At 44.3% G+C, this 15,000-nt stretch overlaps 1 protein-coding gene across 1 annotated transcript in view; it reads left to right on the top strand.

The window, feature by feature from the left end:
- The window catches only part of nfkb1 (nuclear factor of kappa light polypeptide gene enhancer in B-cells 1), an 85,277-nt gene that overhangs the window by 59,190 nt on the left and 11,087 nt on the right, over positions 1-15,000 (top strand). The window contains 6 exon segments of the mRNA XM_028590166.1: positions 3,252-3,368; positions 5,066-5,218; positions 6,489-6,618; positions 8,345-8,459; positions 11,385-11,607; positions 13,911-14,131. Coding sequence (XP_028445967.1) covers positions 3,252-3,368; positions 5,066-5,218; positions 6,489-6,618; positions 8,345-8,459; positions 11,385-11,607; positions 13,911-14,131 — 959 coding nt within the window.

The raw sequence follows: 15,000 nt of genomic DNA, 5'->3' as shown, positions 1-15,000 counted from the left end.
GACTCTTTGTGGAGAAACTCAGATTTACAGATCTGTCGATTAAATAAGCTAATCGATTAGTCGATACAGTTGAATGAGTGTTAGTCGACTAAGGATTTCTTCAATCGAACACAGCCCTACTGTCAGTTAAACACGTTATTAAGGGCGTTAACGCAAACCCATTTTAACAGCAAGTTTTTTATCGCGAGATTAACGTTCTTTTTGGCCTAGCAAACTTTGTAGTTTTTTCCACATGCTGTTGCAACAACTAGTAACGTTAGAACAACTACAGCTACCACACCGGATCTAGCTAGACCGGAAACACAACAACCGGCACGCTGAACACACACTGGTTTGGGCTCGCGAGCCGGCCAAAGAGTAGCTAGCAGGCTAACGGTACGTTCTGAGTGGATGGCTAGCGCGAAACGCCAAAATGGACACCAATAAGATTCTGAATGGAAAGTTTACTTTTAAAAAGTTGCCAAATGGTTCCACTGACGAGACCAAAGTGATGTGTGTGTGTTTGGTTGTTGTGAACTGAGCTATCATCGCAGCACGTCCAGTCTGGAATAACACTTGATGGCCGAGCGCACAGCTGATGGCCGAGCACACAGCTGATGGCCGAGCACACAGCTGATGGCCGACAAACAGCTGATGGCCGAGCACACAGCTGATGGCACACAGCTGATGGCCGAGCACACAGCTGATGGCACACAGCTGATGGCCACGCACACAGCTGATGGCCAGGGACACAGCTGATGGCCGAGCACACAGCTGATGGCTGAGCACACAGCTGATGGCCGAGCACACAGCTGATGGCTGAGCACACAGCTGATGGCTGATGGCTGAGCACACAGCTGATGGTCGAGCCCACAGCTGATGGTCGAGCCCACAGCTGATGGCCACGCACACAGCTGATGGCTGAGCACACAGCTGATGACCTAACACACAGCTGATGGCCGAGCACACAGCTGATGGCCACGCACACAGCTGATGGCTGAGCACACAGCTGATGACCTAACACACAGCTGATGGCCGAGCACACAGCTGATGGCCACGCACACAGCTGATGGCCACGCACACAGCTGATGGCTGAGCACACAGCTGATGACCTAACACACAGCTGATGGCCGAGCACACAGCTGATGGTCGAGCCCACAGCTGATGGCCACGCACACAGCTGATGACCTAGCACACAGCTGATGGTCGAGCCCACAGCTGATGGCCTAGCACACAGCTGATGGCTGAGCCCACAGCTGATGGTCGAGCCCACAGCTGATGGCCACGCCCACAGCTGATGGCTGAGCACACAGCTGATGACCTAGCACACAGCTGATGGCCGAGCACACAGCTGAGGACAATTCTCCGCTCTCTCGTCAAAGCCTTTGGTCCAATGAAGGTTAACAAAAAGATTTAATAACGAAATTACATGACAAAAACAAGTTTTAACGTTGCAGCGGACTGAAAAGATGCTCCTCCCTTGTGGATTCACATTTTACAGACCCTCTCCAACACTCCGCTTGTTCACTATATTCTCCAGGACATGTGGGCGGTTCCTTTTCAACATGTGGATTAAAACCGTTCCCATTGGTCCTTCGATGGTGCATGTTGGGCACATCTCATTGGTTTTCTTCGTCACCCAAAATAAGGAGGGCATACCTCTAACATAATGCGTGTTTGATGTTACTCTCGGACATAGGTGAACGGTTTTATCGTGTGGATTTAAGCCAAGGACCACTTAACTGACAGAGAGGCGGAGCAGGGACCCCCTACTACATATGTTGTATAAAGTGTCCAAACATGTATTAAGTTGCATATTTTATATTATTTTAAGTGTTTTTATTAATTTTCAGAAAATAATCACACTACAACAAATAATACAGGTGCAAATCAGAACTGTCACAGTAAGGCTCATCTTCAATAAAATAAACATGAGAGTGTTGAAACAAGCGATATTTGGCACAGTAGGTCAGCATAAGTCACCCTTAAGAATCACCGTTGGTCCAAAAGTTAACTTATCCCGAAGTTCTCCCGAAGAGAAAAGCACTTCAAATAAAACCAAGCAGAGACAAACAGACGTATACTAAATACATAGAAATGCTCATTTGTTGATGGTTGACATACACAGAGAGCATGCCTCCAATGCTTTCCTCCCCAGTTGCATATTAAACTGGGCCTACAATAACGTGTAAGGTGGCCTAAAGCCTTTATATGTACCTTTTTTGCATAGAAAACAAAGATTTTAAAATAGCCTAATTATTGTTGGCATGATTTTATAAATCGTGTTTTAATGTTAAACATACATGTGGCACAGTGACTAAGATGAGCTGTATCTGTGGATGGCTACCTTAGTGACTACCTTACTTTTAGGCCAGTAAGCCTATCCCTAGTGGGGATTTATATTTGCTAATAATATGTGAAATCCATGTTAAGACTTAAAAAAATTAACAATAATTTGGAGGCTCCCCCAGCATTGACTCTGAGGACCCCCTTTTTGAAGGGGGTAAGCGAGCATCTGGAAAGCGTACCTCCTATGGGGAGATCCTGATGCTACCAAGCCATCACCTCCCGTTAGCATCCCATTGACTCCCATTCATTTTGACGTCACTTTGACAGCGAATAACTTTACATCTGAAGCGTTTAAAGACTCTATTTGTCCGTTGTTTATTTCTAAAGAAACACGACAATGTATAAAAGGCTCCATTACCTTGTAGCTCACGTTATAGCTCCGTAGCAGAACGCTTTTATAACAATAGGCTAACGATTGGGTCATAACCACGAGACTTACTGTCACACAGTAGAGGAATTGCTGCTCAGTAATGCTCAGCCAGCACCGGAAAAGAGACTTAATTGGTCTCAGTGGAATATACACACACACACACACACACACACACACACACACACACACACACACACACACGTTGCACGTTACATTTCTACTGTTTAGAAACGAAAGCTCGCTCCATTTTGCCATTCCAGTTTCTGTGGGTGCTTCTGCTGCTTCTTCTCCTCTGGGAAAACACCACCGCGTTGCATTGTGGGATACGGGAGTAACATGTAGGGTACATCATTTGTACACTCAAATGAGCAGTGCATTGTGGGTATTTTATAGTGGTCTATATAGTGAATGAAATTAACAGCGGTGAATTGGAACACCTCTACAAAATGGTGAACACACTATATAGGGAACTGTTTCTGTGATAGGGAACAGTTTCCAACGCTGCTCTTGTGTCATTCTCTCATGGTGTGGGTGTGTTTGATTTATCCACCAGGTTACTTCCAGGGCTTCAGTACCTACAACTATGGAGGAGCAGGAGGAGTAGGAGGAGGTGGAGGTTTCTCTACAGGATACTCAGCTGGTCTGGGAGGAGGAGGAGGCATCAAACACGGTGAGAACTGTTTGTTTTCAACCCTCTTAAAGGGCCGGCTACATTGCGAGTCTACCAAACTATAGGTGTGAAAGGGCCCTAAAAGTGGTTACACACTAACCAGACGGCAGACCCTCTGCAGAAAAGCCAGTCGAGATGATCAGTCGGGTCCCTGAGGTCCAAAAAACTGCCTCGGGACACACTGAGGCGACACCGACTTGAGAAACGTAATACATCTCCACAACAGCAGGCGGCGCTACTCTGTATTGTTGCCCAGGAAAAGGAAAACCGGCAGCTGATTGGACGAACGTGTCACATGGGTTTGTTTTCTCCGGAAATTCAAAGCCAGACTGTCATGGCGGCTCGTTCAGAATCCGTTCTCATATTGGACTGAAATAGTTCACAGAAAAAAAATGTTTCTGAAAACAAAGGTCAGTTTAAAAGATAGTCACCTCATCCCGCTCCCCATTTCCGGGTGAGTCCCGACTGCCCCTCCCCCCCCAGACTGACGACAACACGGGACACACCAAACAGACTCGAGTCACCGACCTCGCCAGACTGTCCAAAGGCCGATAATCGGCCCCGTGTTTCCCGGGCTTAAGAAAACTCCCCGTGGGACTAAACCAGGGGTGCCAGAGTCGGCCCTTCCAAGGGTCTAATCAGGCCCACTGGATGACTTTCCAATTCCAGATTTACCACTTAAATCTCAGAGAATATCTGAATTTTTTTTCTTTTATAAATTTACGACTTTAATCTTAGAAATCCTGAGTTTTTTATCGGATTATTATCTCTCTTTCTCTCTCTCTGCCGGGTCCGTAATATTATTTATTTTTCCTACGACGGACTTTAGAATGCTGTCGTAGCAGAAGCAACTGGTTCACTGGTCTGGCCCTCTTGAGATCAAATTAGGGGTATGTGGCTCATGAACTAAAATGAGTTTGACACCCCTGATCTAAACCAAAAGAAAGATCCTAAGTAGAATATTACAGAGGAGGAATGGTCAAAAGCATGTTTTCTAGCTCAAACCTAACCCATAAATACAAACCCCAAACTATTGCAATATAAATGGATATGTAGATTATCCATAACCCCAGCTAAGTTGCATCGCTTTAATTCTAACATGCCAGATACCTGCGTCAAATGTAATGTAATCTTAGCCCTAAATTATGCTTATTAAATCTCTTCCCAGCACGGTTTTATAACCAGATCTCTACTGAATATTAGTTTTTTAGAAGCCAAATAATGCATTGCCTGCTCACGGAAATCAGACACACCTCGTGGCACATCGCAATAGTTGAGGAGAATGACTTTTTACTTAGCTTTAGAAAAGATAAGTTACTCAACAAAAAATATGCTTGACACGTTTTGGAAAATTTTGAGCGTTTTCTTCAACTTCCTTGAGAATAACAATGTGGATGGTTGGAGTGATAACTAGATGTGTAATACATAACTAGTAACTAGTGATAACTTACTCCTAATGCCTGTAGTGTGCCTACTGTAGAGTATTGAGATAAACAGCTGCTGTATGTATTATGTGTTAGCATACACCTATGGATGTACAAATTCTTGACTGTGGGTACTACAGCTACTACATTTGATCCTTGGTCTCCGCAAAAAAAAAACTCAATAAATACATGTTTAAAAAAACGAAGAAGAAAGATCCTTAACGTCGTAATTGTAAAATCAAAGACTCAACCCTAAATGTTAATGTGTTAAAGCATCTGAGGGCGACCCAGCGGACGACAGCGATCCTGACGATGACTCGGGGTCAGGGGTCGTGCTGGGAGCTTCTGCCCAGCCGGGAGGCCTCGAGGCTGGGGAGACGACTGAGGATGGAGGGGTCTGTGTGGACGAGCCAGAAGCACACGGAGGTACGCGTCAACTGCTGATATTTCCCTCTTAATTCTGAATTTAGACTTTAATCCACTCAAGAAGAACTTTTAGATCTCTCTTTGGTTTATTGGTTTAAACATGTATTAATACTACAGATTAATATACACATAATCAATGAAAGATGTGATGGAGAGATGCAAAAAAACAACTCAGATGGGCTTAATCTGGGCACTCTCCAATGCATAGTCCAATTAAAATGGATGGAAATATATATATATTATATCGTAGAAAACAAAACATTAGCAGTAAATATGTAGATATGAGAAGCTGCAGTTGGCATATTGTCGTCATGTACATTTTAAAAAATATCAAAAATGTTAATTTTTTGTTGCTGTTTGAGTATACGTTTAATTAGTTCTTCAGAGCAGCAGCTCAATAGATCAAAAGTTTACTTTCAAAAAGTTTATTTCTACCCAGGGAAGCATTAAAAGCAGCAAGCAACGCTGAGCTTTGTTCTCATACCCCCACGCCTCCTCCACACAGCTGCTAGTAGCCAAGGAGGACAGGGAGGATTGATAAAAACATGACGGACTCTTCAGAAGAGGTCAGATACAGTATTAGGGGACCACTAAGGTCTATATAAAAGAGACTTCAGATACAGTATTAGGGGACCACTAAGGTCTATATAAAAGAGACTTCAGATACAGTATTAGGGACCACTAAGGTCTATATAAAAGAGACTTCAGATACAGTATTAGGGACCACTAAGGTCTATATAAAAGAGACTTCAGATACAGTATTAGGGGACCACTAAGGTCTATATAAAAGAGACTTCAGATACAGTATTAGGGGACCACTAAGGCCTATATAAAAGAGACTTCAGATACAGTATTAGGGGACCACTAAGGTCTATATAAAAGAGACTTCAGATACAGTATTAGGGACCACTAAGGTCTATATAAAAGAGACTTCAGATACAGTATTAGGGGACCACTAAGGTCTATATAAAAGAGACTTCAGATACAGTATTAGGGGACCACTAAGGCCTATATAAAAGAGACTTCAGATACAGTATTAGGGGACCACTAAGGTCTATATAAAAGAGACTTCAGATACAGTATTAGGGACCACTAAGGTCTATATAAAAGAGACTTCAGATACAGTATTAGGGGACCACTAAGGTCTATATAAAAGAGACTTCAGATACAGTATTAGGGGACCACTAAGGTCTATATAAAAGCATCCAAAGAGCACCATGTCCTGGGACCTTTTAACTTTTAAATATGATGTTGTTCCTGTCTGTTGCAGATGAGCGGTTGGTTGAGGTGACCAGCAGACAGTTGGAGGCTCTGTTTCAGTACTCGGTCACCGGAGACTCTGCGTACCTGCTGGCTGCACAGCGCCCCCTGATGGCCGCGCAGGACGAGGACGGAGACACGTCAGTATAACGCTAAACCACACACAGTTAACAAAAAAAAACTGTAAAAGCTTTCACGATGACTTTTAAACTCTGGAAGTGTTTGTTGAGCAGTTATTCTTGTCTTTGAATGTCATCTTTGTTAACTGGTTTAGGTGTGTGTGTGTGTGTGTGTGTGTGTGTGTGTGTGTGTGTGTGTGTGTGTGTGTGTGGGTGCATGTGTGTCTCTGCGTGTGTGTGTGTGTGTCTCTGCGTTTGTTTGTGTGTGTGTGTGTCTGCATTTGTTTGTGTGTGTGTGTGTGTGTTTGTGTGAGTCTCTGCGTTTATGTGTGTTTGTCTGCGTTTCTGTGGGTGTGTGTGTGTGTGTACGTGTGTACGTGTGTGCGTTTGTGTGCGTGTGTGGGTGGGTGGGTGTGTGAGTGTGTGTGTGTGTCTCTGCATTTGTCTGTGTATGTGTGAGTGTCTCTGTCTGTCTGTCTGTCTGTCTGTGTGTGTGTGTGTGTGTGTGTGTGTGTGTGTCTCTGCGTTTGTGTGTGTGTGTGTGTGTCTCTGTGTTTGCCTGTGTGTGTGTGTGTGTGTGTGTGTGTGTGTGTGTGTGTGTGTGTGGTGTGTGTGGTGTGTGTGTGTGTGTCTCTGCGTTTGTCTGTGTATGTGTGTGTCTCCGTCTACCTGTCTGTCTGTGTGTGTGTGTGTTTCATTTCATTTTTTATTTATTAAACAGGAAAAGATTAAAGACAATCGGACCTGACTCAGTGTAAAACTGATTTTCAGCAGGTTATTGCTCTGCAGAACATAAACACCACATACACAACAAAACTCCTAGACAGAAACAGTAACAAACACACAGACCAGGAGAATGAGCAGCAGGGCAAAGCCATAAAGCTGACTTAATGGTCGCAGGTAAACCTCTCCATTATGGGAATGATGATGAAATCTTAAGAACAGATGTAAAAATGAAACAACATGGTATGGTTTACATTTTGTACTACTTTGTAATCTGCAAGTGCCTTTATCATTTCAAGTGTTGTCAATTGAAAAAGAAAAAAGGTTATTCCTTATCAGTATGTGTGTGTGTGTGTGTGTGTGTGTGTGTGTGTGTGTGTGTGTGTGTGTGTGTGTGTGTGTGTGTGTGTGTGTGGATTGGCCTGTGGTTTTGCTGCTACGGCTTTCTCCTGAAACGTTGTACCCCGAAATAACATACACAAGTACCCCAAAGTAGCTTTTCTTTGATATGATTTTATTGAGTTTCCTCTTAGCGAAACGCTCTGAGTGAATTTAAGATGGGCTTTTATTGTGAAGGGGTAGACACAGAAGATGTCCAAACTGCTCCAAATAAGTTGGGTACCCAGGAAACCAAGTGGGAAGTACAGTGGATACACGGTTCACGAGATATTTTGTCTTGTTTTTTTTTTCATCCTGTTTTATCCTGTCTTATATAGCAAATGTTAATACTGTTTATCTTATGTCCTGTTATTGTAATTTATATCTGTCAAATGGGACTACAGATGGAAATTAGCCTTTGGGCTACAATCTGGCACTTTTACGTGTACTGCTGTACATGTTCATTAAATGTGCATTGTCCTTAAATAAATAAATATTTAAAAGACAACCGACACACGTACAGAGATTCCCACGATTTATAGTTAGATGTTCCTCTTGAAGGACAATTTTATAGCTTAGATTGAAATAAAATGGAAAGTCGGGGCAGTCTTTTTCTCATGTTCTCCCCTCTCTTTTCTTCTATCAGTGGACTCCATCTGGCAGTCCTCCACAGCCAGCAGGAGGCGCTGAAGAGTCTGACTCAGGTGGTCTCTGCTCTGCCTGGAGAGGAGGTGCTCAACATGAGGAACCACCTCTACCAGGTACTGAACTGCTGAACCTCAGCCTTCTGTTCTGCTGCATTTCTGGGCAAGAAATCCACATTTCACGGGTAGCTCCGAGGACACTTCCTACTTCAAAAAAGTACTATTAGGCTAAAATGTACGATAGAAACACAGCAGACCAACAATCAGACAAACAATCAGACAAAGACATGAACACAAGTACACACACACACACACAAGGCAAAAGTAAACAAGTTAGTGACCATTTAGGGAGCAGTGACACTTCCTTGGCGGCTTTTTAGTCTGACTTTGGAGACAAAAAGCCAAAATGTTTTCTAGTTAGAGAACGAGAAATATGCTATGTTGACGTAGCTAGCGGCTACCTAACGTTGACGTAGCTAGCGGCTACCTAATGTTGATGTAGCTATCGGCTACCTAACGTTGACGTAGCTAGCGGCTACCTAACGTTGACGTAGCTAGCGGCTACCTAACGTTGACGTAGTTATCGGGTTACCTAATGTTGACGAGTTAGCGGCTACCAACGCTGGACGAGTTATCGGTTACCCAACGCTGACGTAGCTATCGGCTACCTAACGTTGACGTAGCTAGCGGCTACCTAACGATGTAGCGGCTACCTAACGCTGACGTAGCTATCGGGTTACCCAACGCTGACGAGCTATCGGGTTACCCAACGCTGACGTAGCTATCGGCCACCTAACGCTGATGTAGCCAGCAGCTACCTAACGCTGACGAAAGTATCGGCTACCTAACGTTGATGTAGCTAGCGCCACCCAACGCTGGACGTAGCTATCGCCACCCAACGCTGACGTAGCTATCGGCTACCCAATGCCGAGCGTAGCTATCGGCTACCTGGGCGCTGGACGAGCTACGCTGCCACCAATGCTGATGTGTAGCTATCGGCTACCTAATGTTGATGTAGCTATCGGCTACCTAACGTTGACGTAGCTATCGGCTACCTAACGTTGACGTAGCTAGCAGCTACCTAACGTTGACGTAGCTATCGGCTACCTAACGTTGACGTAGCTAGCGGCTACCTAACGATGTAGCTAGCAGCTACCTAACGTTGACGTAGCTATCGGCTACCTAACGTTGATGTAGCTAGCGGCTACCTAACGATGTAGCTAGCAGCTACCTAACGTTGATGTAGCTATCGGCTACTGTTAAGAAGAACTAAAAGACGTTCATTTGATTTCTGAGGAGGAAGGAGAGTCTGGGGTCGAATTGAAAGTTAAGCAAAAGGTTTATTGAACAACACGATGAAAACGACATGACAAAAACAATACAGCGGACTACAACACCTTGTTCCCTTGTCGGGTCCCAGGCTTGCAGCCGCGAATCTTTCTCAGGATCGGAATTATATTCCCCTACACCTGGGTGTTTCCTCAAACGAAATCTTCCCCTATTGGTCAGATGTCTCTCAAAAGAAAAGGTGTAAATTCTGTGTCTTGAGGCCACACCCGGTAACATGATCTTACCGAGGCGATCTCTGTTGTTTCCAAACTACAAGAGTACACATTCTTTGTCCTAAACTAGTCTGGCCTAGCAGGGGGTGGCTACCCAAAAAGAGACAACGGTTACCTTTCCTGTGGGGAAAATGACTCTCGTACAGTATGCTAAATGACAGATATGAGCTAATTAATTCTTTAGAAGCTTGAGTTTGGGGTGAGGCAGTCAAATGCTGATTAGGCTTAATCACTATTGAAACTCAGTTTCAGTGTCACTCAGTCTTGCAACAGTTTACATTTTTAAGTTACATTTTCTACCTAAAAGTATATTTTTTAAACAGACATCACCAATGTTTTAACTTTATACAACCTAACACTACCTAACATTGACGTTAGCTGGTGGCTACCTAACGCCGATACTAGCGATTTCTAGTTGGCGACATATTTTGGGCTTCATTTAATAAACGTAACCTGTAGTAGTACACAATCGTATGTGTATTGTTTTGATTACAATGTGCGGAGTTACTTCACGTTGCCTATTTATGTCTATTTATTTCTATTTCTCGCCGTTTATCACCGGCGTTTGTACAGCATCAACAGGGGGCGCCATTGTTGTTTATGAGTGTGTGACATCAAGAACTGTAACTGGGAGAACAACCATCTGGTACCAGTTCACTGGGAGTAAGTTACTGGTTTGACTGACGTTCCAGGGAACTTTCACCGGCAGAAGTTGGTTAAAAAACACGAGTTACAGGATCCCTGGAACGAGAAATAGACCTCGGTAAAAAAAAGGGAAGCTTCCTGTTTAGGGAACATTGAGCTAAGATGCTAGTTAGGGATTAGGGTGCAAGGAAAGCATGGGACCTTTAAGGGAGTTAACCCTCGTGTTGTTTTCGTTTGTCGACTTTTTGTTTTTCTGTGTTTTTGTTGGTCTTGTCCAAGCTTTTTTGTCACTTAACACAGACAGACAGACAGACAGACAGACAGACAGAAACACAGATACAGAGACACACACACACACACACACACACACACACACACACACACAGACAGACAGACACACACACAAACACAGATACAGAGACACACACACACACACACACACACACACACACAAAACACAGATACAGAGACAGACACAAAGACACACACACACACACACACACAGACATACACAGACATACACAGACTCACAGACACACAGACAGACACCGAGACACACACACACACACACACACAGACAGACAGACAGGCATGAACAGACTCACAGACACACACACACACACACACACACACACACACACACAGACAGACTCACAGTCAAACGGACACACACACACACACACAAACACGAGTTACGGGATGCCTGGAGCGAGAAATAGACCTCGGTAAAAAAAGGGCAGCTTCCTGTTTAGGGAGCATTGAGCTAGGATGCTAGTTAGGGATTAGGGTGCAAGGAAACAGTTCCCTGTGTAACCTCTTCCTCCATGTTTCCCAGACTCCTTTGCACCTGGCTGTGATCACCCAGCAGAGGGAGGCGTTGGAAGCGCTGCTGTTGGCCGGCGCTGACCCAACTCTGACGGATCGTCATGGCAACACTGCGCTCCACCTGGCGTCCCAGCTGGAGGGAGGAGGAGGAGGAGGAGGAGGAGGAGGGATGGTCCGGGTTTTACTGCAGCATAGAGGGACGAGAGAGCTGCTGGACCACACCAACACAGCCGGTACACACACACACACACACACACACACACACACACACACACACACACACACACACACACACACACACACACACACACACACACACACAGAGAGAGGTTTGTGGCACTATCTTTGTGGGGACCTGTCATTGACATAATGCATTCCCTAGCCCCTTACCCTAACCTTAACCATCACAACTAAATGACTAACCTTAACCCTTACCCTAACCTTAACCATCACAACTAAATGACTAACCTTAACCCTTACCCTAACCTTAACCATCACAACTAAATGCCTAACCTTAACCCTTACCCTAACCTTAACCATCACAACTAAATGACTAACCTTAACCCTTACCCTAACCTTAACCATCACAACTAAATGCCTAACCTTAACCCTTACCCTCACCCTAACCATAACCTAATTCTATCCCTAATCCTAAAACCAAGTCTTAACCCTCAAACAGCCCTTTAACCTTGGGGGGGTCCAGCATTTTGGCCCCACAAAGCTGTCGGGACCCCACAAGTATACTGGACTCGCAGTTTTTGGACCACACGAATATAGTTAAACAAGAACCCACACACACACACACACACACAGACACACACACACACACACACACACACACGCACATGTAACGGATGTGTACTCTCTCTCTCTTGCGTTGTGTTGTGTTACAGACGAATCCGTCACTCTTCGTTGGCTATCACAGCCGTTTATACTGGTAAACAGCAGAATAGCGAATAGTGTCTCACGATCCCATTCGTCACCATAAAGGGCTCCAGTTAGCATGGCAGACTGGTGAACATTATTACACATGATATTAACGAAATACCAGTGTGGAATCACAAAGCAGACAACTGTACCTGGTAAACGGCAGAGAATAGTGTCTCACAATCACATTCGTCACCATAAAGAGCTCCAGTTAGCTAAAATGAAAACAAAAATCATCAGTTTACTGCTGCCACTGTTCTATCATAGAAGTTAGGTTATCGAACGCTAGGCTAAGCAGACTAGCAAGCTAGCACAACGTGGCAAACTTTTTCATTTAAGCTTAAACAAAAGAAACAAAACTGGCCTCTAATATAAAATTTGAGACCTCCCGTGCGGATATACTACATGCACATCATATATACTACATAACATAATATCACAATGAACACATTTACCTAACTATAACAGTGGAGCTCAATGTATGCGACTTACCACGAAACAGACTACTGCAGACTGGTGATAAGTATGTAGGAATTTACCCTAAAGTCTGCAGAATGGCACCAATAGATGGCGCTCATGTTACAGAAGAAGCCTGTTTCATATGGGAACTACTGGCCAAATGAAAAGTTACCTTTTTAATGGCAAGTGGAATTATTAACTCCGTTACACACACACACACACACACACACACACACAGCACACATAGAGACACACACGCGCACGCGCAGCACACATACACACATGCGCATGCATGCACACACACATATATATGCACACACATATACACATACACACACAGACAGAAAGACAGACACACACACACAAAGAGGAAACTGAATGTTTGACTATCTGTCCATCTGTTGCTGTGGTTTCAGGTGTGTGTGCGAATATAGTATAGTTAAACAAGCCCCCACACACACACACACACACACACACACACACACACACACACACACACACACACACACACACACACACACACACACACACACATACAGTACAGGCCAAAAGTTTGGACACACCTTCTCATTCAATGTGTTTCCTTTTTATTTTCATGACTATTTACATTGTAGATTCTCACTGAAGGCATCAAAACTATGAATGAACACATATGGAATTATGTACTTAACAAAAAAGTGTGAAATAACTGAAAACATGTCTTATATTTTAGATTCTTCAAAGTAGCCACCCTTTGCTTTTTTATTAATAAGGGAAATAATTCCACTAATGAACCCTGACAAGGCACACCTGTGAAGGTAAAACCATTTCAGGTGACTACCTCATGAAGCTCATTGAGAGAACACCAAGGGTTTGCAGAGTTATCAAAAAAAGCAAAGGGTGGCTACTTTGAAGAATCTAAAATATAAGACATGTTTTCAGTTATTTCACACTTTTTTGTTAAGTACATAATTCCATATGTGTTCATTCATAGTTTTGATGCCTTCAGTGAGAATCTACAATGTAAATAGTCATGAAAATAAAGAGGAAACGCATTGAATGAGAAGGTGTGTCCAAACTTTTGGCCTGTACTTTATACATACATACAGACAGACAGACAAAGAGAAAACTGAATGTTTGATTATCTGTCCATCTGTTGCCGTGGTTTCAGGTCTGTGTGCGATCCACCTGGCGGTCCTGTCCAATCAGCTGTCTTCTCTCAGGGAGCTGCTGGAGGGCGGGGCTAACGTGGAGGCTCAGGAGCGCAGCTGTGGGCGGACCGCCCTCCACCTCGCCACCGAGGCCGACAACGTATCGCTGGCCGGCTGCCTGCTGCTGGAGGTACAGACCCGGGTACGCTGGGTACGCTGGGCGCCGCGTGCTACTGGATGTCTGTGACCAATCAGAGTGTGTGTGTGTGTGTGTGTGTGTGTGTGTGTGTGTGTGTGTGTGTGTGTGTGTGTGTGTGTGTGTGTGTGTGTGTGTGTGTGTGTGTGTGTGGCTGTTTTTCCTGTGGCTGCTGGTACGGCAGGGTGTACACACACACACACACACACACACACACACACACACACACACACACACACACACACACACACACACACACATCACCTTTAACGCACCACACACACACACACACACACACACACACACACACACACACACACACACACGCACACATACACACGCACACACGCATGCCTTTTACCACACACGCATATACGCAACACATACACGCACATACACACAGACACACACTACACATACACACACGCACATACGCACACGCTTGCACGCATACATGCATACATACACACACGCATACACATACATACACACACACATACATACGCACACACACGCACACACACACATATACACACACTGATGCACACACATACACGCATACACATACATACACGCACATACACACACACACACACACACACACAATACACATTAATACATACACACACACACACAGACAGACACAGTCTCTCACACACACACACACACAATACACATTAACACATATACACACACACACAGACAGACACGATCTCACACACACACACACACACACACAATACACATTAATACATACACACACACACACACACACAACCACACACTCTCACTCACACACACACTAATACATTAATACACTTACACACACACACACACACAGACAGACACAGTCTCTCACACACACACACACACACACAATACACATTAATACATACACACACACACACACACAC

The sequence above is a fragment of the Perca flavescens genome, chromosome 10 (genome assembly GCF_004354835.1).
Source record: "Perca flavescens isolate YP-PL-M2 chromosome 10, PFLA_1.0, whole genome shotgun sequence".
NCBI classification, from domain to species: Eukaryota; Metazoa; Chordata; class Actinopteri; order Perciformes; family Percidae; genus Perca; species Perca flavescens.
The sequence above is the reverse complement of the archived record's forward strand: the minus strand, read 5'-3'. Positions and strand labels throughout refer to the sequence as shown.